Source organism: Garra rufa, chromosome 23, assembly GCF_049309525.1.
Source record: "Garra rufa chromosome 23, GarRuf1.0, whole genome shotgun sequence".
Taxonomy (NCBI): domain Eukaryota; kingdom Metazoa; phylum Chordata; class Actinopteri; order Cypriniformes; family Cyprinidae; genus Garra; species Garra rufa.
Genome location: NC_133383.1, coordinates 939,770 through 967,255, shown reverse-complemented (window position 1 = coordinate 967,255; position 27,486 = coordinate 939,770). Strand labels below are relative to the sequence as shown.

At 33.6% G+C, this 27,486-nt stretch overlaps 1 protein-coding gene across 1 annotated transcript in view; it reads right to left on the bottom strand.

Moving 5' to 3' along the window:
* Nucleotides 1-22,975, bottom strand: part of LOC141299809 (palmitoyltransferase ZDHHC8B-like) — a 35,656-nt gene extending 12,681 nt beyond the window's left edge. Inside the window, exons 1-7 of the mRNA XM_073830179.1 lie at nucleotides 22,893-22,975; nucleotides 10,625-10,746; nucleotides 9,476-9,633; nucleotides 6,947-7,119; nucleotides 3,052-3,154; nucleotides 2,900-2,991; nucleotides 547-676 (exon numbers count right to left, since the gene is read on the bottom strand). Of these exons, the coding sequence (XP_073686280.1) occupies nucleotides 547-676; nucleotides 2,900-2,991; nucleotides 3,052-3,154; nucleotides 6,947-7,119; nucleotides 9,476-9,633; nucleotides 10,625-10,746; nucleotides 22,893-22,975 (861 nt within the window). The remainder of the gene's footprint in view (nucleotides 1-546; nucleotides 677-2,899; nucleotides 2,992-3,051; nucleotides 3,155-6,946; nucleotides 7,120-9,475; nucleotides 9,634-10,624; nucleotides 10,747-22,892) is intronic.
* Nucleotides 22,976-27,486: the final 4,511 nt, after the last annotated feature.

The window sequence follows — 27,486 nt, the reverse complement described above, 5'->3', positions numbered from 1 at the left end:
AATCAAAAATGAATGCAAAATATTGAAAAAAATGTATATAATATCTCAATTATTTTAAAATTACACTAGTACCCACTACTCATGATTTTGATATATTACTAAGTAATAAAAGTAGAAGCTCTTTAAATATATAACATTTGGTATATACAGTATATTTGTCAAAAACTCATTTAGCTAAATAGTTTGCTATATTAAAGGATGGACTCAGTGAATCATTTTGAATCATCCAAATTACCAGATTCCCTAAATGATTTAGATCTGCTTCAGAGAGAGGCCATAAAACCTGTTTCAAATTGTTTACTAGTTTTGCTGCTAGATTGAGACACATGTATTAACATTCATAAGCTGAAAACATTCCATAAATAATCTTTAAGCTTCAGTATCTTAGTAAATTGACTGTATGTTCATCCATGAATCTAAGTGAGTACGTTTATACTGTAAAGCACATCTGAAGGTTAATGCCGCTGAACGCAGGTCAAGTTTGCTGTTTGACCTCATTCATTTCTTCATTAGACCACAAATGAAGTATTTATGGGCATTAAGTACCTTGATCGGGAGCGTTTGGCTCGGGTCGCTGCCATCAGAGCTCTTCCCGGGGCTCAGTTTGAGGGACTCTGGGTGATGGAAAGGAGGCTGAATGCGAAGCGGCAATCTGTCACTGAGTTTCTCAGTGTACCTGATATTGAAAGAGCAACATCAATGTTAAAAATCAACATGCATGCTGTTAGTTTATCAGCAAGAGCTAGCTTTGCCAATCCTTGATGTTTGATTCATAAGAAAATGCATTAGGAATACGTATGATAAAAAATGTATAGCTTTGAATAAAAGCATGTCCTAAATGCATAAATGCTAATACCTTTTGGGTATTTTCTGCATTATTTAATGCGTGAGAGTTGCAACTATCAGCTATTGTTGCATATTTTAATAAAGTCAATTTTTATTATTTTATCTTTGTTATTAATAATAAGTAACAAACTAAAGGACATATACAATAAAACAAAGACACAAAGGAAATAAATAGGGCTCTATGAAATTTGTTTTAGACCCCAAGTTTTATTTTTTCCAAATTTATTTAATTTTTTCTGGATTCTGTTATTCCCGTTTTGAATTTTTCTAGACGCTATTTTAATGGTTACATTAAAAATATTAATCAAAAAGCATGTCTAATTAATGAAATCATGAAACATACATGATTTAACAAAAAGTGTAAACTTGAAAGTTTAAAAAAAAAATTACATTTTAAGGCCCTATAAGATTCAGTTTTATTTTCATCAAATTCTGTGAATTAATAATAATTAATCAATAAATAATAACTAGATTTTTCTAAAGATTTATTTATTTATTTATTTCAGAAATACTGTCTTGTGTATTTACAATTTTCTTGTAAATAAATTCTGGTAAATAATTTATTCCTTAAATATTATATATATATATATATATATATATATATATATATATATATATATATATAATATTTAAGGTTAATATTTATAATATTTAGCCTTTAATAATAACAAGTAACAAACTAAAGGACAAATACAATAATAAAAAAAAAATAAAAAAATAAAAAAATAGGGCTCTTTAGTCCCAAATTCCATTTTTTTTTCTCCAAATTTGTTGGAATTTTTCTGGATTCAGTTTTTCCCATTTAGAATTTTTCTAGACTCTATTTTAATGGTTACATTACAAATATTAATTAATTAATCAATTAATTAATTAATTAATTAATATCGTGAAACATACTGCATTCCATTGTAATAGTTTTAGTAAATTTAATAATCACAAGTATGTCTAATTAATTAATAAATAACTCGATTTTCTAAAGAATTATTCATTTTTTTATTTTATTTCAGAAATACTGTCTTTTGTATTTACAATTTTAAACTGTAAATAAATTCTGGTAAATAATTTATCTGGTAAATATATATATATATATATATATATATATATATATATATATATATATATATATATACACACACACACACACACACACACACACATATAATATTTAAGGTTAATATTTATAATATTTATATTTATTTTATAAAACAAGTTTTATTAATTTATCAAATTCTGTTAATCTGTTTTCTATTAATTTTCTGCATTCCATTTTAATAGTTTCATTAAATACTTATAATCACAAGCATGTCTAATCAATTAATAAATATTAATTTGATTTTGTATTATAGGTAAATATTCCTATAATATTTGTATTATTAGTAGTAGCACTGTCATTACATTAAACAATATTTCTGTCAAGTAAAATCAAACTGTTTGTATTTAAAATAATAAAAATATGATCAAAAAGCATGTCTAATTAATTAAAATCATGGAATGTACATGATTTAACAGCAATTTCTTAAAAGTTTAGCAAAAATTTAATTTTAAGGCCCTATAAAATATGTTTTATTAATTTTGATCAAATTCTGTGAATCTGTTTTCTATTTATTTTCTGCATGCCATTTTAATAGTTTCATAAAATTTTAATAATCATGACCAAAAGCATGTCTAATTAATTTATAAAGAGTAATTTGATTTTATAAAAAAAAATATTATTTATTTGTTTTGTTTGTTTGTTTTTCCCCAGAAATGCTGTCTTGTGTATTTACAATATTTTTGTAAAAATAATTTTTCTGGTAAATATTCCTTAAATATTACAATTTTTTAATATTTAATTTTAATATTACTGGTATATCGTGCAACACAATAATGTGCATTGAAATAACTTCAAATTTACTATAAATTGTTAAAAAATAACATGAGGTCTTAGTTTGCTCCACTCTGCATGATGTTATTTTATTGGTAAGGAAACGCAGAAATAATAACAGCATATGGATTTGATCAACATCATGATTTTGATGTAAATGAGTGTTTTAAAGTGTGAAAGTGCTCTGACCTCGGTGTGATGGGACTGAAGAGCACAAACTGCACGTTCTGACAGCAGCCGCGTGTGAACGGATTCACTCCTCCCTGGAACTTCCCCGTCACCTGTGATGCAGTTTAATCAAAATAAATGCAGAAACCGATGCATGTCAGATATGATCTTACCTGTTCGTTTGTGGTGCGTCCTCTCGCCACCAGAACCAGATGAAAACAGGACAGACCCAAGACGGGAATGAAGAACAGAGCTGAAATGCTCATGACCGTCAGACTGAACACACACCGTCAAGAACTCATCACTGCTTCGTGTTTCAGACGCTTGGATAGTTTGTAACGTGGGTAAAAAAGCATTAAAAGCATTTCTGTTAACTGAAACCTACACTTAAATTGAACTAAATAAAGCTAAAAAATAAATAAATAAAAATGACAAACTTGCATAATTTTTTTAATTAAAGTAAAAAAACAACAACTACAACTGAAATAAAAGTAAACATATATAGTAACATATAAAAGTTAAAATGACAAAACATAACAAAATTACAGAAATTACTGAAAATAATAAGTGTTAAATAAAAAAATAAAAAAAACTGGATAAAAAAAGGTTTGTCAGGACAAACTTTGAAGTTGGCTTGAGAAAGCTAAAACGGACAGTTAAAAAATTTTTAAAAGCTAGAAGTTTGTAGGTTTTCAGTTTAAAGTAGTTTAAAAAAAATAGATAGGTAAATAGCATGTTGTTAGCATGTTACTAACATAATTAACATGTAACTAGCATGTTGCTATAATGATTAGCTAATTACTAACATGTTTCTAACATGATTAGCAAGCTACTAGCATGATTAGCATGTTGCTAGCATGTTGCTAGCATGGTTGACAAGTTACTAGCATGTTGCTAGCATGATTCTAGCGTGATTAGAATGTTGCTAGCATTTTAACATGATTTGCAAATTACTAGCATGTTGTTAGCATGATTAGCATGTTACTAGCATTTTAGCATGATTTACAAATTACTAGCGTGTTGGTAACAATATTCTAGCATGATTAGCATGTTACTAGCATGATTATAACATGATTAGAAAGTTGCTAACATGATTCTAGCACGACTAGACAGTTACTAACATGATTCTAGTATGATTAGCAAATTAGTAGCATGTTTCTGTCATGAATAGCATGTTACTAGCATGTTGTTAGCATGATTTTAGTTTGATTGGCATGTTAATAGCATGTTACCATGTTTCTAACATGATTAGCATGTTTTTAGCATTATTAGCCTGTTACTAGCATGTTGTTGACATGATTCTAGGACGATTATCAAGTAGATAGTATGTTTATTTTTTTTATGATTAACAAGTTACTAGCATTTTTAGCATGTTTCTAAAATGATTCTAGCATGATTGGCCTGTTTCTAACATGTTTTTACCATGATTAACAAGTTACTAGCATTTTATTAACATGTTGCTAGCATGACTAACATGTAACTAGCATGTTGCTAACATGTTTGCATGATTAGCAAGTTACTAGCACATTGCTATCATGATTCTAACATGATTAGCCTGTTACTAGCATGTTGTTAACATGATTCTAACATTAATAACAAGTTACTACCATGTTGCTAACATGTTTGCATGATTAGCAAGTTACTAGCACATTGCTATCATGATTCTAACATGATTAGCCTGTTACTAGCATGTTGTTAACATGATTCTAACATTAATAACAAGTTACTAGCATGTTGCTAGCATGTTTCCAGCATGATTAACAAGTTACTAGCATTTTTTTAGCATGTTTCTAACATGATTCTAGCATGATTAGCCTGTTACTAGCATGTTTTTATCATGATTAACAAGTTACTAGCATTTTATTAACATGTCGCTTGCATGACTAACATGTAACTAGCATGTTGCTAACATGTTTGCATGATTAGCAAGTTACTAGAACATTGCTATCATGATTCTAACATGATTAGCCTGTTACTAGCATGTTGCTAGCAAGTTTCCAGCCTGATTAGCAAGTTACTAGCATTTTTAGCATGTTTCTAACATGATTCTAGCATGATTAGCCTGTTTCTAGCATGTTGTTAGCATGATTAGTAAGTTAGTTTGACTGAGTTTAAATGGATTATAATTATTCATGGGTACCAAAGACGTCACTTCCGCTATGCTCGCCGCCATGTTTGTGTCCGATATGACAACAGACACAGCGCATCTCAATGAGATTTAATAATAAATTGAAATAAGAAATGACTTTTTACTACTACTTCCCACACTGTGTATTTGACTTGATTGTATGTTTAGGACAAAAAGTGTAAATTGTTGTGAACGTAGTCGCTCGATGAAGGCTTTAAGACCTTGAAGAATCCTCTGCCGGCTGGTCACTAACTTACTTCACAGCGAACGGGACTCGCGCTGACGGCACTAATTCCCACAGTCCGCGCTTAGATGTCGGCAAATTAGTTTTGGCGAATGCAAAAAAATGAGATTATTGAGCATAAGCGCAACATCCAGCAAGCCAAGAAAACATAAAATATACCTGAGGGAAGACGTCTTTCACGTCTTGTGTATTCCTAAAACTGGATCTCATTATTGAAGCACAAATTCAAGCACCAAAAGCATGAGATTTCTTTATTTAAAATATGCATTTTTATTCATTCAAGCTATATGGCTGCAATAACATTTTAGTTTAATTTAGTTTATTACACCACTTGTGCAGCCAGTCACAATTCACAATGGTACCATTTACTTGGGACGATGGTTTGTGTATAACTTGTGTGCCATTTTTGTATGACAAATCATTTTTAGAGTAATTGTACATAAATAGTTTTAGCAAAACAAATATGATTATTTTTGAGAACCCTTTTACATGTATATACTTTACTGCAGGCGTTGCAATGACGAACGCTATGTAGTACAATAGTTTAGCGTTTATTATTTAATTTTCATAATTCACTAAACACCGCATAATCTAAAACACCTTCAACTATAAAACACTCTTGCTCTTAAGCCAAATGAAAACAAATAATTTACGGCATCTGGATGTACTGTAAGTCACTATTCTCTGCATTAGCACTGTTTTGAACTTGCTCTTTGAATGCTTTCTTGTTTACTAAATCTTTGGACTTACGAGTTGATCGGTTCAAAATGATGTAATCGCAAAAAAATGTTTCTTTTCATTTTAAGGCATTATTTTCGTTATAATGTACTGATTCACAATCTTAGTCAATATTTAATTATTATTCCAGTACTCTTATTGTGCCGAAAAAAAAAAACCCTGCTTTGGAAAGCACCTGCGTGAATGACACCGGTACGCTATATGCATACCGACCCACTTCGAGCACTGCTGAGATCTAATAAAACTGTTGTTAGTTTTTTTTTTCTGATGACTGTTTTTACAGCTAACTGAACAACATATCCCGGGCATATTGTATACTTGTTGTGAACAGTCTGGGAGTTTTGTTGATCTTCCTCTGGTAGTTGCGGCTGCTGTGACCATAGACTGAAACAGGTAGCGCGGACACAAAAATGGCGGCGATAAACTACAGTGACGTCACATGGAACCTATGGATAGTTGATAGAAGGGCAGTTTGATAGAGTCTCAAGGGATTGTGGGAATTTTGACAGTTGGAGTTTGAATCTATTTAGCACACTAAGTAAGATCAGTCTAAAGATCTAAACTGAGTTTGGAGTTTGGAGAGTTAAAGCTCTAGGAGGAATAGCAGTCAGAAAATTCAGTCTCAGAGTCAGAAGAAGAAGAATAACTGTAAGTTCAAATGGCATTTCAGTAAGTTGCCTTTCTCATGCCAACTTAATAGTAAAAAAAAAAATCTAATTCAATAAATAAAAACTGTAAATAATACTAAAATAACACTGGCTCAGAGTCTCTTCCTGAAGACTGAAATACTGTGATGCTTTCAGAACATTACAGTGTTTTGCTTGAGCGACCCGGTTTGTGTCAACTTCTGACTGACCAATCACGTGAGTCGGGGGGCGGGACTATCTATCACACTGACCAATGACAGACAGCAGCAGGAGTGTTTGAGTCATTTCACAATCATGGAGCTGAAGGATACGTGACCGCGGCGTGCAGTTCCCACAGGTTCTCCAGATGATCCAGAACATACAGGAGACTTCCGGAAAACACACCCACCATGTGAACACTCAGAGTCAGGAGGAAGAGGAAGAAGAAGCGATAGTTGCGTCTCCCGATGCAGTTGTTCACCCACGGACAGTGATGGTCAAAGTCCTGAACAGATTACATATAGTGCTGTCGATTGATTATAAAATAAACAAATTGCACAAACAATAATATTCATATTTTCATAACTTCACATTAAATCTCCAAATCAATGTAGAAACCACATTAGGATGGTATAAAATACTAGCATGTGGTTACCATGATTCTAGTTTCATTAGCACGTTACTAGCATGTTGTTATCATGTTTCTAGCAGGATTAACATGTTTTTACCATGATTAACATGTTACTAGAATGACTGGCAGGTTACTAACATTTAGTTAACATGATAAGCAAGGTGCTAGCATGACTCTAGCACGATTAACAAGTTACTAGAAAGTTTCTAGCATGATTACCATGTTACTAGCATGTTGCTAACATGCTTAACAAGGTACTAGCACACTGCTAACATGATTCTAGCATAATTAGCATGTTTCTAGCATGTTATTAGTATTTTGTTAGCATGATTCTAACAAGATTAGAAAGTTACTAACATTTTGCTAGCACGATTCTAACATGACCAGCATGTTGTTAGCATGATTAGCAAATCACTAGCATTTTGCTAGCATGATTCTAACATTATTAACAAGTTACTAGCATTTTACTAGCATGATTCTAACATTACTAGCATGTTGTTAACATGATTAACAAGGTACTAGCACACTGCTAGCATGATTCTAACATAATTAGCATGTTTCTAGCATGATTAGCATGTTACTAATATTTTGGTAGCATGATTCTAGCATGATTAACAAGTTACTAGCATACTACCATGTTACTAGCATGCTGTTAACATGATTAACAAGGCCCTAGCACACTACCAGCATGATTCTAGCATAATTAGCATGTTTCTAACATGATTAGCATATTATTAGTATTTTGTTAACATGATTACAGTTACTAGCATGTTGCTAGCATGATTCTAACATGATTAACATGTTGTTAGCATGATTCTAGCATGATTCTAGCCTGATTAGTAAGTAACTAGCATTTTGTTAACTTGATTCTAACATGATTAGCATGTTATTAGTATTTTGTTAACATGATTACAGTTACTAGCATGTTGCTAGCATGATTCTAACATGATTAACATGTTGTTAGCATGATTCTAGCATGATTAACATGTTGTGAGCATGATTAGCAAGTTACTAGCATTTTGCTAGCATGATTCTAACATGATTAGCATTTTGCTAACTTGATTCTAACATGATTAGCATGTTATTAGTATTTTGTTAACATGATTACAGTTACTAGCATGTTGCTAGCATGATTCTAACATGATTAACATGTTGTTAGCATGATTCTAGCATGATTAACATGTTGTGAGCATGATTAGCAAGTTACTAGCATTTTGCTAGCATGATTCTAACAAGATTAGAATGTTGCTAGCATGATTCTAGAAAGATTAGCATGTTGCTAGCATGATTCTAGAATGATTAACATGTTGCTAGCATGATTCTAACATGATTAACATGTTGTTAGCCTGATTCTAGCATGATTAGCAAGTTACTAGCATTTTGCTAGCATGATTCTAACATGATAAGCATGTTGTTAGCACGATTAGCAAGTTACTAGCATTTTGCTAGCATGATTCTAACATGATTAGCATGTTATTAGTATTTTGTTAACATGATTAGAGTTACTAGCATGTTGCTAACATGATTCTAACATGATGTTGTTAGCATGATTAGCAAGTTACTAACATTTTGCTAGCATGATTCTAACATGATTAGCATGTTTATATTTAAAGAGCATGTTGTTAGCATGTTCCTATTATTATGGAAGCTTGTTTGCGCCACTGAATAACATAAAAAGGTGAAAGGGTAACTTTTTATCTCGCAAGTCTGAGAGAAAAGCTAAATCTGTGAGATATAAACTCAGAATTGTAAAAAAAAAAAAGTCACAATTAGCTTTTTACATTTCTTTATACCAGGGGTTTTCAAACCTGTCCTGGAGCCTCCCCTGCCCTGCACATTTTGCTTGTCTCTCTCATCTAATACACCTGATTCAAATCATCAGCTCATTAGTAGAGACTGCAAGACCTGAATTGGGTGTGCCTAATAAGGGAGACATACAAAATGTGCAGGGCAGGGGAGGCTCCAGGACAGGTTTGAAAACCCCTGCTTTATACCATTGCAGGAAAAATAAAACCGAATTGCAAGAAAAAAGTCAGAATTGCAAAATATAAAAGAATTGTAATTAAAAGTCACAGCTTTTATTTTTGAATTATGTTCTCTTTTGCATCTTATTGTGCTTGAAAGAGTGTTTATTCTGCTGTAATGCTACCCAAAGGATGCCAGGAAAAAATGGAGGCCTTATATATCTTATTTTTTAGTGTTTTAGCTTATGTTTTAGCATTTGTCTCACCTCCACACAGTGATCACACACACTGCAATGCGAGCAGCGCGGCGGACGGTAGAAATGACAGGAAGCGCACCATTTCATGCGCACCTGCACGCCGCGCACCTCCACGTTCTTGAAGAGCGGCGCACGGAAGTCCTCGTCCTTGTCTTCGTCCTCATTCGCTGTGGAGAAAACAGAAAGCGTGAGACCAGCAGTGGTGCGCACTTAATGAGAGATTACTATGGAAGCTTGTGTCCCCACAGAAAAGTAGCAAAAAGAGCAATTGCAAATTTTAATCTTGCAATTCTGAGAGAAAATAGTGAGAAACTCAGAATTGTGAGATATAAAATCTGAATTGTGAAATTAAAAAAACAACAACGTTTTACATCGTAATAATAATATTTTTGATCAAATGAACACAGCCTTGATGATCAGAAGAAACTTCTTTAAAAAAACATAAAAACATCTTACTGATTCCAAACTTTCCACACTGAGTGGTAGTGTACATATAAATATTTTTTTTTACAATTTATACATCTGTGTGTGTATTTAGATATACATAATACATTTTCTGTGGTGGAAAAAAAACGTAATTGAATTGCAAAATGTAAATTCTAAATAAATTCTAAAAGAAAAAATTAGCAATTTTGAGAGAAATACTAAGAAAAAAGTAAAAATAGCAAATATGGATTCATAACTTGCAACTACAAGATAAACTTGCAATTGTGAGGAAAAAAGACAGAATTATGAGATAGCACCATGCTAAAAAAAATAATACAAAAAAGATGCTAGTCATGTTAGCAACATTATAAAAACATGTAAGCAACATGTTAAAACATCCTAGCAATAACATGATAATCATGCTAATAACATGCTAGCAACGTGCTTATTTTAGAAACAAGCCAACAGCATGATAACTGTGTCAACAATGTGCTAAAACATGCTAGGAACATGTTCAATCATGCTACAGATATGCTAGCAATGTGCTAACAACATGTTAAAATTACCTTATTAGCCTCTGAATATCCACTGAAAAGAATAGACTCTGTGCATTACGAGACTTTTTAAAGCATTCAAATTGGATTAGTGTTTCAAAAGTTATTAAACTTTTAAGAACGATAGTTATTTTTAGCCGGCCTTTAAAGGTTAATGTCTATGTTTGACTCCACTGACCTCTCGGGAACACGCCGGCATCCATGAACATGGCCATGATGAAGTTCGCCATAACGAAGAGGAAGACGATCCCGACGCATGGCGGAAGAGCAGGAGACACGTTCACCATGAGCCACGGACACCTGAGAGAAACATCAGATCTAGAATTGATCAACACTTTCCTGTTACAGATAATGTGTCTTCTGTCATCTGATTGATAGTTGAGTATTTTATCAAGTAAAAGCTCTTCTAGTGTAATTGTTCAAGCGTCCTCCTTCAGCTGGTGCTACATTGTGTTCAGTGTTTTTGCTGTCAAATTTTAAAGGAGTAGTTCACTCCAGAACAAAAATGTACAGATAATGTACTCACCCACTTGTCATCCAAGATGTTCATGTCTTTCTTTCTTCAGTCGTAAGGAAATTATGTTTTTCGAGGAAAACATTTCAGGATTTCTCTCCATATAATGGACTTCTATGGTGCCCCAGAGTTTGAACTTCCAAAATGCAGCTTCAGAGGGTTCTAAACAATCACAGCTGAGGAAATAAAGGTCTTATCTAGCAAAACGATGGGTTAATTTCTAAAATTTTGGAAGTTCAAACTCGGGGGCACCATAGAAGTCTACTATATGGAGTGAAATCCTGAAATGTTTTCCTCAAAACACACCACTTCCTTACGACTGAAGAAAGAAAGACATGAACATCTTTAAGGGGGTGAGTACATTTTTTCCCTTTAACTGATTTTCATCAAGTAAACATCAGAATAACTGTAGTAATATTTCCAATTGAACAGTTACTGGACTGAAGCAGCTTGGCTTTACTTGATTCTCCATCAATCATTTTTTTAGTCTCAAATCTGATCATCAGGATCTTTTGAGGAGCATTTGTTCCCAGAAGCTTTACTTTCTCTGTTCCTCAGTGGAGGAATGATCTTTTCAAGCCTCCAAAACATTGATCTCTCAATCATCATTGGATTGCACTGCATTATATGTTTAGATCTTTTCAATTTCTTCTTCCTAAGAATTATTTTTGGAGATATAGAGCGACTACTGATATTTACATCATTTTATACCAGTATCTGCTGTACTGCAATTAAAATTATTCAACCCCCTTGAGCTGCAAGACATTTTGCTGCAGAGAACAAAATTTGGTTGAAAACTATTACACAAAGGCATGAGTACACTATTAGAGAAAGCTGATTAATCCACATCTGAGTGGAATGAAAAAAATCAAATTGGCTCTAAACATTCATGTTTAAAATTATAGAATTTGGTGCAGAATCACTTGGAAGTGCTGAGAAGCTTCTGTCAGCTCTCTACTGCAATCTTGGCCCATTCCTCGCCCTGGATAAGTATTCAGATCACTGATAATCTTTGGTTTTCACAGTGCCACTGCTTTCTTCAAATTCAACCAACTATTTTCAATGAGAAATAGATTTAAAAAAGAGTTCGTCAAGACAAACTTTAAGTTGGCTTGAAAAAGCCTGACCATTAAGTGTGAAAAAGTTTTAAAATTTATAAAAGTTTGAGAAATTGTGGAATTTTATGGTTTTCGTTTAAAAAAGATTGAAGTTTAAAGTAGTTTTAAAGCTTAAAGCTTTAATGTTTTGAAGGCAATACAGTCTGTCAGATAGATGGATGGAAAAATAGATATATAGCATGTTTTAGCATGTTGCTAGCATGTTTTTAACTTATTTAGCATGTTACTAACATGTAGCTAGCATGATTAGCAAGTTACTAGCATGTTGCTAGCTTGATTAATATGTTGCTAGCATGTTAACATGTTCGCATGTTGATAACGTTGTTAACATCAATAACATGTTAGCATGTTTCTAACATGAGTCTAGAATTTTTCTAACATGATTAGCATGTTACTGGCGTATGGCTAGCATGATTAGAATGTTGTTAGCATTACTAGCATGATTAACATGTTTCTAGCATGACTAGCATGTTAACACGTTTCTATCCTAGTTTTAGCATTTTGTTAGTATGTTTCTAGCATTATTAACATGTTATTAGCATGTTACTAGCATGATTAGAATGTCACTAGCATGATATTAGCATTAGTAGCCTGTTGTTAACATGATTAGCAAGTTACTAGCATGTTTCTAGCATGATTAGCATGTTGTTAGCATGTTTTTATCATGATTAGCCTGTTACTAGCATGTTGCTAGCATGATTAGAATGTCACTAGCATGATATTAGCATTAGTAGCCTGTTGTTAGCATAATTAGCAAGTTACTAGCATGTTTCTAACATGATTAACATGTTAACACGTTTCTAGCCTAATTAGCATGTTGTTAGCATTATTAGCATGTTGTTGGCATGTTAATAGTAATCATGTTACAAACATCCTAGAAACATGCTAACAACATGCTTATCATGCGAGAAACATGCTAGCAACACGTTAGCAACATTTTAATCATCCTAGAAACATGCTAGCAACATGCTAATCATGCTAAAAACCTGCTAACAACATGCTAATCATGATATAAATATGCTAGAAACATGTTAATCGTGTTAGAAACATGCTAGTAACTTGGTAATCGTGCTAGAAACATGCTAATCATGTTAGAAACATGCTAGCAACATGCTAATCATGCTAAAAACCTGCTAACAACATGCTAATCATGATATAAACATGCTAGAAACATGTTAATCTTGTTAGAAACATGCTAGTAACTTGGTAATCGTGCTAGAAACATGCTAATCATGTTAGAAACATGCTAGCAACATGGTAATCATGCTAAAAACCTGCTAACAACATGCTAATCATGATATAAACATGCTAGAAACATGTTAATCGTGTTAGAAACATGCTAGTAACTTGGTAATCGTGCTAGAAACATGCTAATAATGTTAGAAACATGCTAGAAACATGCTAATCATGATATAAACATGCTAGAAACATATTAATCGTGTAAGAAACATGATAGTAACTTGGTAATCGTGCTAGAAACATGCTAATCATGTTAGAAACATGCTAGCAACATGCTAATCATGCTAAAAACCTGCTAACAACATGCTAATCATGATATAAACATGCTAGAAAGATGTTAATCGTGTTAGAAACATGCTAGTAACTTGGTATTCGTGCTAGAAACATGCTAATCATGTTAGAAACATGCTAGAAACATGCTAATCATGTTACAAAACATGCTAATCATGCTAGAAACATGCTAGCAACATGCTATTGACATGTTATTCTTGTTACAAAAATGTTAGAAACATGTTAACAACATGCTAGTCATGTTAAAAACATGCTAGTAACTTGCTAATCATGCTAGCAAAATGCTAAAACATGCTATCTATCCATTTATCCATCCATCTGACAGACTGTACTGCCTTCTAACAAGCTTTAAAACTACTTTAAACTTAATTTTTTTTCGTACTGAAAACCATCAAATTTCTACAATTCCTAAAACTTTAAAACTTTTTCACACTTTCTGATAAGGCTTTTTCTTCAAGCCAACTTAAAGTTTGTCTTGATGACCTTTTTTTTCAGTTGCAACTGTGCCAATTTCATATTTTTGCTCAGTTTGAGTCTCTGATTAAAACTGATCAGTTTTTCAGACTATATGAGCCATTCAAGCCTGCTGATCAAATATGATACTCAACATGCAAACATGAGGTGCACATGTTGACTTTAAGAATTTGTTTCAACATCACATGAAATAATGTTGGTTTCATATCAAGACACCAATAATCAATTCAGATCGCCTTCATGCCTCCCTATTTTAGATCAAATGTAGTCCATGATGAATAATTCACGAGCAAAACTTTCAGTCGAGTCGAATCAAACGTCTTTTGCCTTTCTGAAGCTTCATCTCCAACATCTGAGAGGCTCATCGGCCCCTGAGGACCATCAGCTTCACAAAGCGAAAAAATGAAAGTGCGGATGAGTCAAAAAAAGGAAACTGAAGCGGATGATTACATCCAGAGCATGAGATTAAATGCAGAGGTAATCACAGCCGCTGGGACGCAGATTAAACTCAGGTTTTCACTGAATTGAATGAATTTGTGAGATCAAATTAAAGACGGGAAACTACAGCATGATAGCTATGGCTCCGGTTGGAGAGGAGGTGGATTTGTTTCTGAGTTCTCTGGTTTTCTGATATATTTCTGTATGTGTGTCAGCAGGAGTAACGGGGGAAGAGGGTCTGAACGTCACTAATCCCAGATTACAGGATCACAGACCCGTCTGCCTGACGCTCACTGCACAAAACTGCTGGATCCATATGAACAAACCACACTGAACAACACAACTATACTTAATACATGGAATAACGCCATCAAAATCAATGTTAAGAACACATACACTCACATTTCACTCCAAAAATAGAAAAATAAGCAGTAAGATATTCATTCTGAAATGCTAAATATGCAGTTTTAGGCCCATTATAACGGTTTAACACATCTGTATGGAAGCTTGCTTCTGCCATGGAATAAAAATACAAAAAAGGTAATATATAACTGCAGTTACCGTGAACAGGAAGTCAGCTATTCAGATAAAGATACTCCTCTGAGGACTTTCCACCGATAGCCTTTAAAAACATTAGGGATGCAAAATCGCCAAAATCGATGACTCAGATTGATAAATAGAAATCAATTTAGAAACATGCTAGTAACTTGCTAATCATGCTAGCTACATGCTAGTAATTTGCTAACCATGCTAGCTACAAGCTAGTAACATGCTAGAAACATGCTAAAAAACATGCTAGCTACAAAATAGTAACTTGTTAATCATGCTCGGGACATGCTAGTAACTTGCTAATCATGCTAGCTACAAGCTAGTAACTTGCTAATCATGCTAATGACATGCTAGTAACTTGCTAATCATGCTAGCTACAAAATAGTAACTTGTTAATCATGCTCGGAACATGCTAACAACTTGCTAATCATGCTAGCGAAATGCTGTTAACTTGCTGATCATGCTAGTTACATGCTAGTATCTTGCTGATCATGCTAGCTACAAGCTAGTAAATTGCTAATCATGCTAATGACATGCTAGTAACTTGCTAATCATGCTAGCTACATGGTAGTAACTTGCTAATCATGCTAGCAACATGCTAACAACTTGCTAATCATGCTTGCTACATGCTAGTAACTTGTTAATCATGCTAGCAACAAGCTAGTAACTTGCTAATCATGTTAGCAACACGCTAGCAACTTGTTAATCATGCTAGCAACATGCTAGTAACTTGCTAATCATACTAGCAACTTGTTAATCATGCTAGCAACATGCTAGTAACTTGCTAATCATGCTAGCAAATTGCTAATCATGCTAGCTACATGCTAGCAACTTGCTAATCATGCTAACAACAGGCTAGTAACTTGCTAATCATACTAGCAAAATGCTAGCAACTTGCTTATCATGCTAGAAACATGCTATTTTTTCCCCCAAGTATTTCAAAGGGAATGAGCTGTGTTCTGACCTGAAGCGCAAGAAAGGCTAAAATGTTGGGGTTGAAGACAGAGAAAGCAATGAGAAGAAAATAATTTTATTTATTGTACATTAAAATTTCATTACATGGATATATCACAGTTACATTAGAACTGTACCCCGAAAAACATCCACATTAACAAGCGTGACAAGTGTGTGCTGTCACAATTTCTTACGAAAATTAATCATTTTCCAAGCCTAACTAAAAAACGGAAGACAGAGTTATTTTTTAACTCCATGTAGATCACAATCGATTAAAAATCGACTGAAAATGTTAAACTTTACAGTGTTTTTATGCAGAAATACGCACCTCTCAAGGGTTACCTTGAGAAGCATCTTCTGCCATTTTTAGACTTGGCAGACCCTGCTTAAAAGACCCGCCCTCCTCACTGGACAGTTAAAAAGACTAATAGAACTAGCGATGACATCAAGTATTACCCAATCAAAAGTAGGAAAGGAGGCATCTTCATAAAATGCATGTGGGATGATTTGCATGAGACGCTGCTTTAAAAAAATGATAAAAAATACGGGACAAAACCCATCCCGTATTGATTCAAAAAACGGGACGCGCAATTTCATTCTCAAATACGGGACAATTCCGTATTTTAAGGGACGGGTGGCAACCCTATAGACCAAAACCACTTTTTGAACCAGGCTGTAAACATGTAAACATTTTAACATGGGGAGTCAATGGGACTTACTCCCTTTTGCAGCCAGTTTAGCGGCCAGTCGATGAATTGTGACCCTGGACCACAAAACCAGTCATAAGGTTAAATTTTACAAAACTGAGATGTATACAACATATGAAAGCTCAATGACTAAGCTTTCTATTGATGTATGGTTTGTTAGGATAGGACAATATTTGGCTGAGACACATCTGTTTGAAAATCTGGAATATAAGGGTGCAAAAAAATCAAAATACTGAGAAAATCACCTTCAAAGTTGTCCAAATTAAGTTCTTAACAATGCATATTACTAATCAAAAATTACATTTTGATATATTTATAGTAGGAATTTTACAAAAAATCTTCATGGAACATGATCTTTACTTAATTTCCTAATGATTTTTGGCATAAAAGAAAAATCAATAATTTTGACCCATACAATGTATTTTTTGGCTATTGCTACAAATATACCCCAGCGACTTAAGACTGGTTTTGTGGTCCAGGGTCACAATTGCAGTTTAAGCCACTTCCGTGTTGGTTTCAATAGAGAGAGCGGGAGGTTGCCGCTTGGTCACTACACTGAAACAAATGCTTTCCAACCGGTGTCTGCATAGTTAAGAATTACATTGATGTGTAGCATTTTGTTCAAACAGAGACATATTTGTAAATACAAATGGTTTGTATTGTATTAAATACAAATGGTTATGGTTTGCATTAAAGTATCATAATTTGTGCATGTAGCGATTAAAATGTGCATTTGTGGATCAGGCGACAGGTGCATTCATTCACATCTCTCTGAGTCGATTCTATTCGATTCATTTGAATTTTGATACTTTCGTTCCGCCCTTTTAAGGTCCGAATTTTTTTGTCCAAATTTTTTGCATGTTAAAAAATAAATACAACCCTCACATTGTCAATCACGTTTGTCAAAATTGTTTTTCAAAATATTTAAGACATAAACTTACAATTAAGAGAGAAATAAAGTCAAAATTGTGAAATAAGAGTCAAAATTATTATTATTTTTTTTAATTCTGTGGTAATTCTGAGATTTTCCCCCTCACAATTCTTACTTTTTACACTGAAATCTATAGTTTACATCTTACAACATGACTTTTTTCCCTCTGAATTTTGAGTTTTTCTCAAACAAAAAAAAATGGACATAAACTCACAAATTAGAGAAAAAAAGTTAGAATTGTGAAATATTGTCAAAATTCTTTTTTTTTATTTTGTGGTGGAAATAATTGAGAGATTTTTCCCCTCACAATTGTAAGTTTACATCTCACAATTCTTAATTTTTTCCCCTCTGAAATCTATAGTTTATATCCTACAATATGACTTTTCCTTCTGAATTCTGAGTCAACATCTCACAATTCTCTTTTATTTCCGCCACAGAATAAAAAGTTTTTGTCACAATTCTGACTTTTCCAGAATTAAAAAAAAATCCAAATTATGAAACAAGCTCAAATTGTGAGAAAAGAGTCAGAATTCCACCTAATTTCTTATTACTACAATTAAAAAATTTTACATTTTCAACTGAAAAAAACATATATAATTTTAATTTTAAAGTATTTATACCTCTTGATAATATTTGATGTGATGCTTTCTTACTTATACTGATCTGAAATACAGTGGGGAAATTTATGAAAAATACAAATCATTTACAATTTAACATTATAAATAGATTCTTTGGAATATTTTTTATTTTATTTTTTTTGTTTGTGTGTTATTTATTTTTCTGTATAGCTTCAAGATATAATCATTGTGATCTTCTGCTTTGATTGATCTTTTAACATCATATGTATCAGAGATTTTTTTTTTAATATCTGGCGATTTATACTTTTTTTTAAATTTCCCTTTATATATATATATATATATATATATACACACACATCTGTATCATACTATTGAAGTTCTCTTTGCACCATGCTTGTTGATTTAGTTTATGTTGTATAAGAAAACTAAACAAAGTACAAATAATGAAAAAATAATCTATAAAAAAATTACGCATTACTATAACAAATTAATTTAAATATAAATTACTCAAAAGTAAAACTTTTAGACGCTGCAGTAATAAGGGAAAATAATAATTTAAAGTAACAGTGAAAAACTCTCAATACAGGTTCATTTTTTTATAAAATATATAATGAAAGTGAGTTAATCTGGATATAGGTCACGAACAAATGATTTGTATGGAGGACAAAGGCTTTTCTCTTTAAGATGCAGATTTCTTATGAGCGGATTATGGCTGATGTTTCATTGATTTCTGACCATCTGCACACAACAATGACAAAAACCAACTCATATTCAGTCCAACGGCAGCAAATAAGGCAGATATTACCATCATTATAGCAGACGGGTTAATCATGTTACCTGATTCACTCACAACATTTCTCTTAACATTAGATCTAAAATACAAACATTAATGACAGAATCACTGATGGAAACAGACTGATCAGTGCCATTTTTGTACTAGTAGATTGAGTGATGTCTCATAAACTAAAGATAACAATAACACACTTATTATTATGAAAATAATCACTTATTACAAGCACAAACAAACTGGAGGTGCAATGCATTCTGTGATTCAGACCTATTCAGAGCTTGAGTTAAATGTTAACCTTCCTACTGGAGCATTTAGAGCATAAATGCAGTATCAAATAAAATATGATCAACAACATCTAACGAATGCAGATTATTAACACAAAAGTCATTAAACAGAAGAACAAATTAGTCTCAGTCATTCACGTCTCTCCAGACACAGATGGGAGTCTGAGAATGACTTTCTTGTTTAGATTACAGATCATCAGTGCATCATGGGATGCTTTTAAACACATGTGATGAGCTTCTTCTTCACTATTCACTTCAACTCAAGTGTTCAGAACAGGGATGCATCTCTAGTTCAGAAACGGTTTTAGAATGAAATTCTGATTTAGGCAGAACAAATATTTGAAACACAAAAACAATTTACGCAGAAGCCGTTAGATTAAAAATATACATAATATCAGTGTCCAAACCTGTGTTATTCTAGGTACTATTGTAGTTCTTATTAATATTTTGAACCCTACTGACCATATGTGACCCTGGAGCACAAAACCAGTCTTAAGTCGCTGGGGTATATTTGTAGCAATAGCCAAAAATACATTGCATGGGTCAAAATTATAGATTTTTCTTTTATGCCAAAAATCATTAGGAAATTAAGTAAAGATCATGTTCCATGAAGATTTTTTGTAAAATTCCTACTGTAAATGTATCAAAATGTAATTTTTGATTAGTAATATGCATTGTTAAGAACTTAATTTGGACAACTTTAAAAATGATTTTCTCAGGATTTTGATTTTTTTGCACCCTCAGATTCCAGATTTTCTAATAGATGTATCTCAGCCAAATATTGTCCTATCCTAACAAACCATACATCAATAGAAAGCTTATTTACTGAGCTTTCATATTATATATACATCTCAGTTTTGTAAAATTTAACCTTATGACTGGTTTTGTGGTCCAGGGTCACATATAATGGTCAAGGATCAGCAATCTCCACATAAAACTGATAGTGCAGACCAAACCGTAAGTCGTAGAGACTTGAAACTTGGAGGGATGGTAGTACTCACACCCCCTATAACGTCACCAATGCTCGCCCCAATCGGCCTGACGGGGGCGCTACAGCGATCAAAAGTACGAAATCACTCATAACTAGTAACTGTCAGTCACAGACTGAATTCTTGATAAAGAAAAAAACATTGATTCACATGCCGCTTGATCTGAGGCGAATATAGTTATCTGGGGCTGACTTGCTACACCACTGCTACTGAGTTTCTGTGATCATTCTGCAGTGAAATCTTTAATTATCAGAGTTTCGTTTAATCTCACCAAATTTCCCACCACACTCGTCTATCATGAGCTCAATCTGATCTCAGTGTCTCTTCATCACCTGGATGAGCGCTGTGTGTTTCTCGTGTGAAGCTCATTCTGTCCCGATGACAGATGTGGAGCTTAAACTCATCAGGGGTCACACGCCTGATCAACACCCCGATTCTTGCGGGACGGGAATCAAACGGCACCGCCGGCAAATCCTAATCCTCAACTTCCCATCTGCTCAAATCTGGGACGAACACAGCATCAGCAACATCCAGTTCACATCAACACTAGACAACACTAGACCAGGCCATGCATACACACTAATAAAACCACAAGAAACACACATGCATGGAGAAAAACAATGCAATACATGTAGAAAGTCCTGGATGCGCTGGAAAAATAAGCGTGCAATATTAGGACATAAGCGGTTGTTTGCGTGGCTCACTGGCCTACTTTCAGTGCTGGATTAAAATCCGTCTCAATATGGAGTTCAGATCAGTTCAGACACACAAATCACTCAATATACGTGCTGTTGTGTTCAAAATACACAGAAATACTGAAAAAATACACTGCTTTTGATTCATTTGTGACAAAACTCTTTCAGGAATAATCTTAAACAAAGTTAACACTTTATCTGAAGCTTTTATGTGCAATGCATTATAAAAGGATTCATTATGTACTATGTAATGCATTATAATATTTGAAGCTTTATTATGTGTTTAAGGGGAGACACTGCAGGCAAAAACACTGTTTTTTCGTGCACCTGTCAAGTTTGAGATTTTGGGCTTTTTGGTTTTTCATAAAGTGTTTTTTCAGACTAGTGGAAAGAAAGCATCCAAAAAAACACTGCTAGTGTTTCTTTTATAGCACTTTATCTATTTGTGGCAATAGATTTCAATTACACTGAGCCATAAATCTCCACTTCAGTAGCACTTACACACACCAAACTTTACATTTTTATTCCTGTCTATATCCTAAAGGTTTTTACAGAGGGATTTGTTCATATATAATTGGCTTGACTTTATACAACATTTTATTCCCCATAAAAACTGTAAAAAAATCTATCATTTTCTGCCTGTTCTAAGTATTTTCTGAATTATGGAGTGATAAAATGAGACACCCAAAATTAAAACATTTGACTCTAATATAAAACTTCATCCGGTGTTTAGATTTTTGTACTAGAAATGCATGCAAATTTAATTAAATAATGCTAATTTGCATATTTAAACCTAATATTTTTGAAAACTTGTAATACAAAAAATGTTTGCAGTTATCAACGTAATCAATCACCTGAGTAAGCAAAGTGATAACTATTAGTTCATTTTTTACCCTATTCACCTGCAGTGTCTCGCCTTAATGCATTATTCTTTCTAAAGGTGTAACAATGAATAGATATGCATTATAATATATTATAGAATTATTCATGGGTCATGCAATGCATTATAAGCTTCATTACAAGGCATAATTAACGCATTAAAACATTTATACATTTAATACACACACTACCACTCAAAAGTTTGGGATCAGTAACTTTAAAGAAGTGTCTTATGCTCATCAAGACTGCATTTATTTGATCAAAAATACAGGAAAAATGCTAAATGTTATTACAATATAAAATAATGATTTTTATTTGAATATACTTTAAAATATAATTTATTCCTGTAATGCAAAGCTGATTTTTCATCAGCTGTTACTCCAGTCTTCAAGTGTCACATGATCCTTCAGAAATCATTCTAATATGCTGATTTATTCATTATTTATTTATCATCAATGTTGGAAACAGTTGTGCTGCCAAACCTGTGACACTTTTTTCAGGATTCTTTGATGAATAACAAGTTAAAAAGAACAGCATTTATTCAAAATATAAATCTTTTTTTAACAATGTAAATCTATGCTATCACTTATAATTAGTGTAAGACATTCTTTGTGACTGACCTCAAACTTTTAAACAGTAGTGTATATTGTCAGAAAAACCTTTCTATTTTAAATAAATGCTGTTCAAAGAGTTCTAAAAAAATATTGAAAATTCATCTTTAATTTCAAATATAAATTAAATTTAAATGTATTTTAATATAGAAAAACGTTGTTTTACATCGTAATAATATTTCACAATATTACCTTTCTTTCTGTATTTTTAATCAAATGAACACAGCCTTGATGAACAGAAGAAACTTATTTTTTTAAATCATTAAAAATCAATTATTAATTATACAGTGCATTATTAATGGACATAATTAATGCAATAAAATACTTTCATAATGCATTATATATAAAGGCTTCAGGTTTATCGTGAAAAAAATTCATGCATCTGTCAAAGCAAAAGTTCCTTACGTGAAAACGAAGAACAGCGTGGACGAAGTGACCAGCAGAGCGGCAGCAGTGGACACTGGGATGTAAGCGCTGTTCCTGCGCATCCTGCATCTGCAACAGCCATCAATCACTCAGACAATCACACTCTCAAACACACCTTCATCATCATCATCATCAGCAGCAGCAGCAGCAGCAAACACACACTCAGATCAAAGCAGTGTGAGTGTGTCAATCCTCAGTGTCACTGAGTTCAGATTATTTATACAGGGGGCTGCTAAGTGGGCGGAGCAGGAGGGAGCAGTGGGTGTGGCCTGTAGAGGGTGGGACAGGAAGGAATGGTGGGTGTGGCTTAACAAGCTCACAATGCCTGGCATCAGAACATCTCACACACTAATAGCCTAATTTAGCTTTATGCACAGCTCAGTAGTCACTAATCTGACATGGATGTTTATGCTCGTCTAAAATAAAGCGTCCCGCATGTTTTATGTGTAGAATTAAAATACAATTTAATTTGATAAGCCACATTACATTAATTGTTTTTAATGTTTTTATGCAATCTTAAAATCATCTGTGGACAAGGGTGTAGAAATTTTATAGGGATGCTTGGGACATGTCTCTACCAATATCTAACAACTAATTAATTGTCCTTAGCAATCATTTTTATCAAACAGTTAAATATACCTGATGTGTTTAACACATACAGCGCCTTGCAAAAGTATTCATACTCCTTCATTTTTTTCACATTTTGTTATGTTGCTGTCTTATGTTAAACTACTTTAAATTACTTTTTGCCCCACATCAATCCACACTCCCTACTCCATAATAATGGCAAAGCAAAAAAATAGTGTTTTAACATTTGTGCAAATTTATTATGGTGTATGGAGTGTAAATTGATGTGGGGGGAAAACTAATGCTGCAACAAAACAAAACGTGGGGTATGAATACTTTTGCAAGGCACTGTATGTGCACATTTCATCTTTATGTTGTTGTCCTATTTGCTCTTTTTACATTGTCACTCTATATAGACTGATGCAATCAAATATTTATTACAAAATAAGCTGATAAATGTAAGATTGACTTTAATGGTATGAGATGACTGGATGCTTTTAACTGAATTTCTATTGAACTGCAGCTCAAACTATTTCAAATCTAGTGAATTAAGCTACAAACTCCATCTTAATGCACAATGTTTCCTTCTAACATGTATTTTAAGCTGCAGCTCGTCATATTAATGGCGTGTTTCATCATTAGTTAGCAGTAAACCGCTTACCTCTCCTCAATATGTTTCTAGATCCGTATCCTTGAAATGGAAATATGCATATTTTATTTATAAAACATCATACTTTTCTGCTTATTTCAAGTTATGTCATAAAACTAGCGAGCTAGGCCAGCAGTAGTACTGACAGTGTCGTGTAAACACGGCTAAAGACGCAAAGCAGCAGGAACAAAGTGATTCAATTGAGTGAGTCATTTACGCTGAAACCGCTCTGACTGATTCAAAGTCGTCACTTCGATCATTAAGTCTAAGCAGTTCACTAGCAAAAAAACATTAAAAGAGGCAATTTTGACATTGCTTGTGATAAAAAGCATGTATGGGTGAAACTAAGCTTTTCGGGTCGAAACTCCAAATCATTTAAACCATTGCATTGCCACACGATTCACTGTCGGTTCGCGTGTCGCGAATCATTTGATTCAAATCAGATCTTCAAAGCGCATATCGCAAGTCGTTTGATCTAGATTGTGACTTCGGAGCGGGAAACATTTGATTTAAACAAGAATTTAGGAGAGGATTTATTTCATGAAACTGAAGTCCCGATCTTTAATTATGGTTCGTGAATCATTATTCAGATCGTAACTTCGAAGCGCGTGTTGTGAATCATTCGATTTAGACTGGAACTTTGGAGTCGGTTCGCGAATCATTTGATTTAAATCGGAACTTATTCCGCAAATCAATCCGCAAATAAAATTACTTGCAAACCACGCTCTCTAGTCCTGATCTGAAATGATGGTTCATGAATCTTTTGATTCAGATCGGAACTTCGAAGCGGGTTTGTGAATAATTTTATTTAGATTAGACTTTGAAGTCGGTTCGCGAACCATTTGATTTCAGTCAGAACTTCGGCGTGGATTCGCAAATTAAATGATTCGTGAATTGCGCTTTGAAGTCCCGATCTGAAATGATGGTTCGTGAATTTTTTTAATTCAGATCAGAACTTCAGAGCGGATTCACAAATCATTTCGCAAATTAAATGGTTCGCGAAACGCTCTCTGAAGTCCCGATCTGAAATGATGGTTCGTAAATCTTTTGATTCAGGTTGGAACTTTGAAGCAGGTTTGTGAATCATTTGATTTAGAACGGATCTTTAGAGTCAGTCTGCGAACCATTTGATTTAAATCAGAAGTTTGATTCAGATTCAGATTGTAACTTTAAAGTGGGTTTGCGAATCATTATTTAGATCAAATTTGTGAATCGTTTGATTTAGATCGGAACCTTGGTTTCGGTTTGCAAATCGTTTAATTCAGATCAGAACTTTGGAGTCGGTTCGCGAATCATTTCATTTAAATCAGAACTTCGGAGCAAATTCTCAAATCATTTTACAAATTAAATGATTCGCGAACCGCACTCTTAAGTCCCGATCTGAAATGATGGTTCGTCAATCGTTTGTTTCAGATTGTAACTTTAAAGCGGGTTTGCGAATCATTATTTAGATCAAATTCATGAATCGTTTGATTCAGATCGGAACTTTGGAGTCAGTTCGCGACTCATTAGATTTAAATCGGAACTTATTCCGCAAATCAATCCGCAAATAAAATTACTTGCAAACCGCGCTCTCTAGTCCTGATCTGAAATGACGGTTCATGAATCTTTTGATTCAGATCGGAACTTTGAAGTCGGTTCGCGAACCATTTGATTTCAGTCAGAACTTCGGAGTGGATTCGCAAATTAAATGATTCGTGAATTGCGCTTTGAAGTCCCGATCTGAAATGATGGTTCGTGAATCTTTTTAATTCAGATCAGAACTTCAGAGCGGTTCGTGAATCATAATTCAAATCAGAACTTCAGAGCGGATTCACAAATCATTTCGCAAATTAAATGGTTCGCGAATCGCTCTCTGTAGTCCCAATCTGAAATGATGGTTGGTCAATCTTTTGATTCAGGTTGGAACTTTGAAGCAGGTTTGTGAATCATTTGATTTAGAACGGATCTTTAGAGTCAGTTTGCGAACCATTTGATTTAAATCAGAAGTTTGATTCAGATTCAGATTGTAACTTTAAAGTAGGTTTGCGAATCATTATTTAGATCAAATTTGTGAATCGTTTGATTTAGATCGGAACCTTGGTTTCGGTTTGCAAATCGTTTAATTCAGATCAGAACTTTGGAGTCGGTTCGCGAATCATTTCATTTAAATCAGAACTTCGGAGCAAATTCTCAAATCATTTTACAAATTAAATGATTCGCGAACCGCACTCTTAAGTCCCGATCTGAAATGATGGTTCGTCAATCGTTTGTTTCAGATTGTAACTTTAAAGCGGGTTTGCGAATCATTATTTAGATCAAATTCATGAATCGTTTGATTCAGATCAGAACCTTGGAGTCAGTTTGCAAATCGTTTAATTCAGATCGGAACTTTGGAGTCGGTTCGCGAATCATTTGATTTAAATCGGAACTTATTCCGCAAATCAATCCGCAAATAAAATTACTTGCAAACCGCGCTCTCTAGTCCTGATCTGAAATGACGGTTCATGAATCTTTTGATTCAGATCGGAACTTCGAAGCGGGTTTGTGAATCATTTGATTCAGATCGGAACTTTGAAGCGGGTTTGTGAATCATTTGATTCAGATCGGAACTTTGAAGTCGGTTCGCGAACCATTTGATTTCAGTCAGAACTTCGGAGTGGATTCGCAAATTAAATGATTCGTGAATTGCGCTTTGAAGTCCCGATCTGAAATGATGGTTCGTGAATTTTTTTAATTCAGATCAGAACTTCAGAGCGGATTCACAAATCATATGCTTCACGAATCGCTTTCTGTAGTCCCAATCTGAAATGATGGTTCGTAAATCTTTTGATTCAGGTTGGAACTTTGAAGCAGGTTTGTGAATCATTTGATTTAGAACGGATCTTTAGAGTCAGTCTGCGAACCATTTGATTTAAATCAGAAGTTTGATTCAGATTCAGATTGTAACTTTAAAGTGGGTTTGCGAATCATTATTTAGATCAAATTTGTGAATCGTTTGATTTAGATCGGAACCTTGGAGTCGATTTGCAAATCGTTTAATTCAGATCAGAACTTTGGAATCGGTTCGCAAATTATTTAATTTAAATCAGAACTTCGGAGCAAATTCGGGAATCATTTTGTTAATTAAATAATTTGCGAACCGTGCTCTAAAGTCGCGATCTAAAATGACGGTTTGTAAATCTTTTGATTCAGTTTGGAACTTCAAAGTGGGTCCACAAATCATTATTCAGATCGGATTCACGCATTGTTTGATTTTGATCGGCACTTCAAATCGGTTTGCAAATCATTTCATATAAATCGGAACTTCGGAGCGGAATTTGCCAATCATTTCGTAAATTAAATGATTTGCGAACCGCACTCTGAAGTCCCGATCTG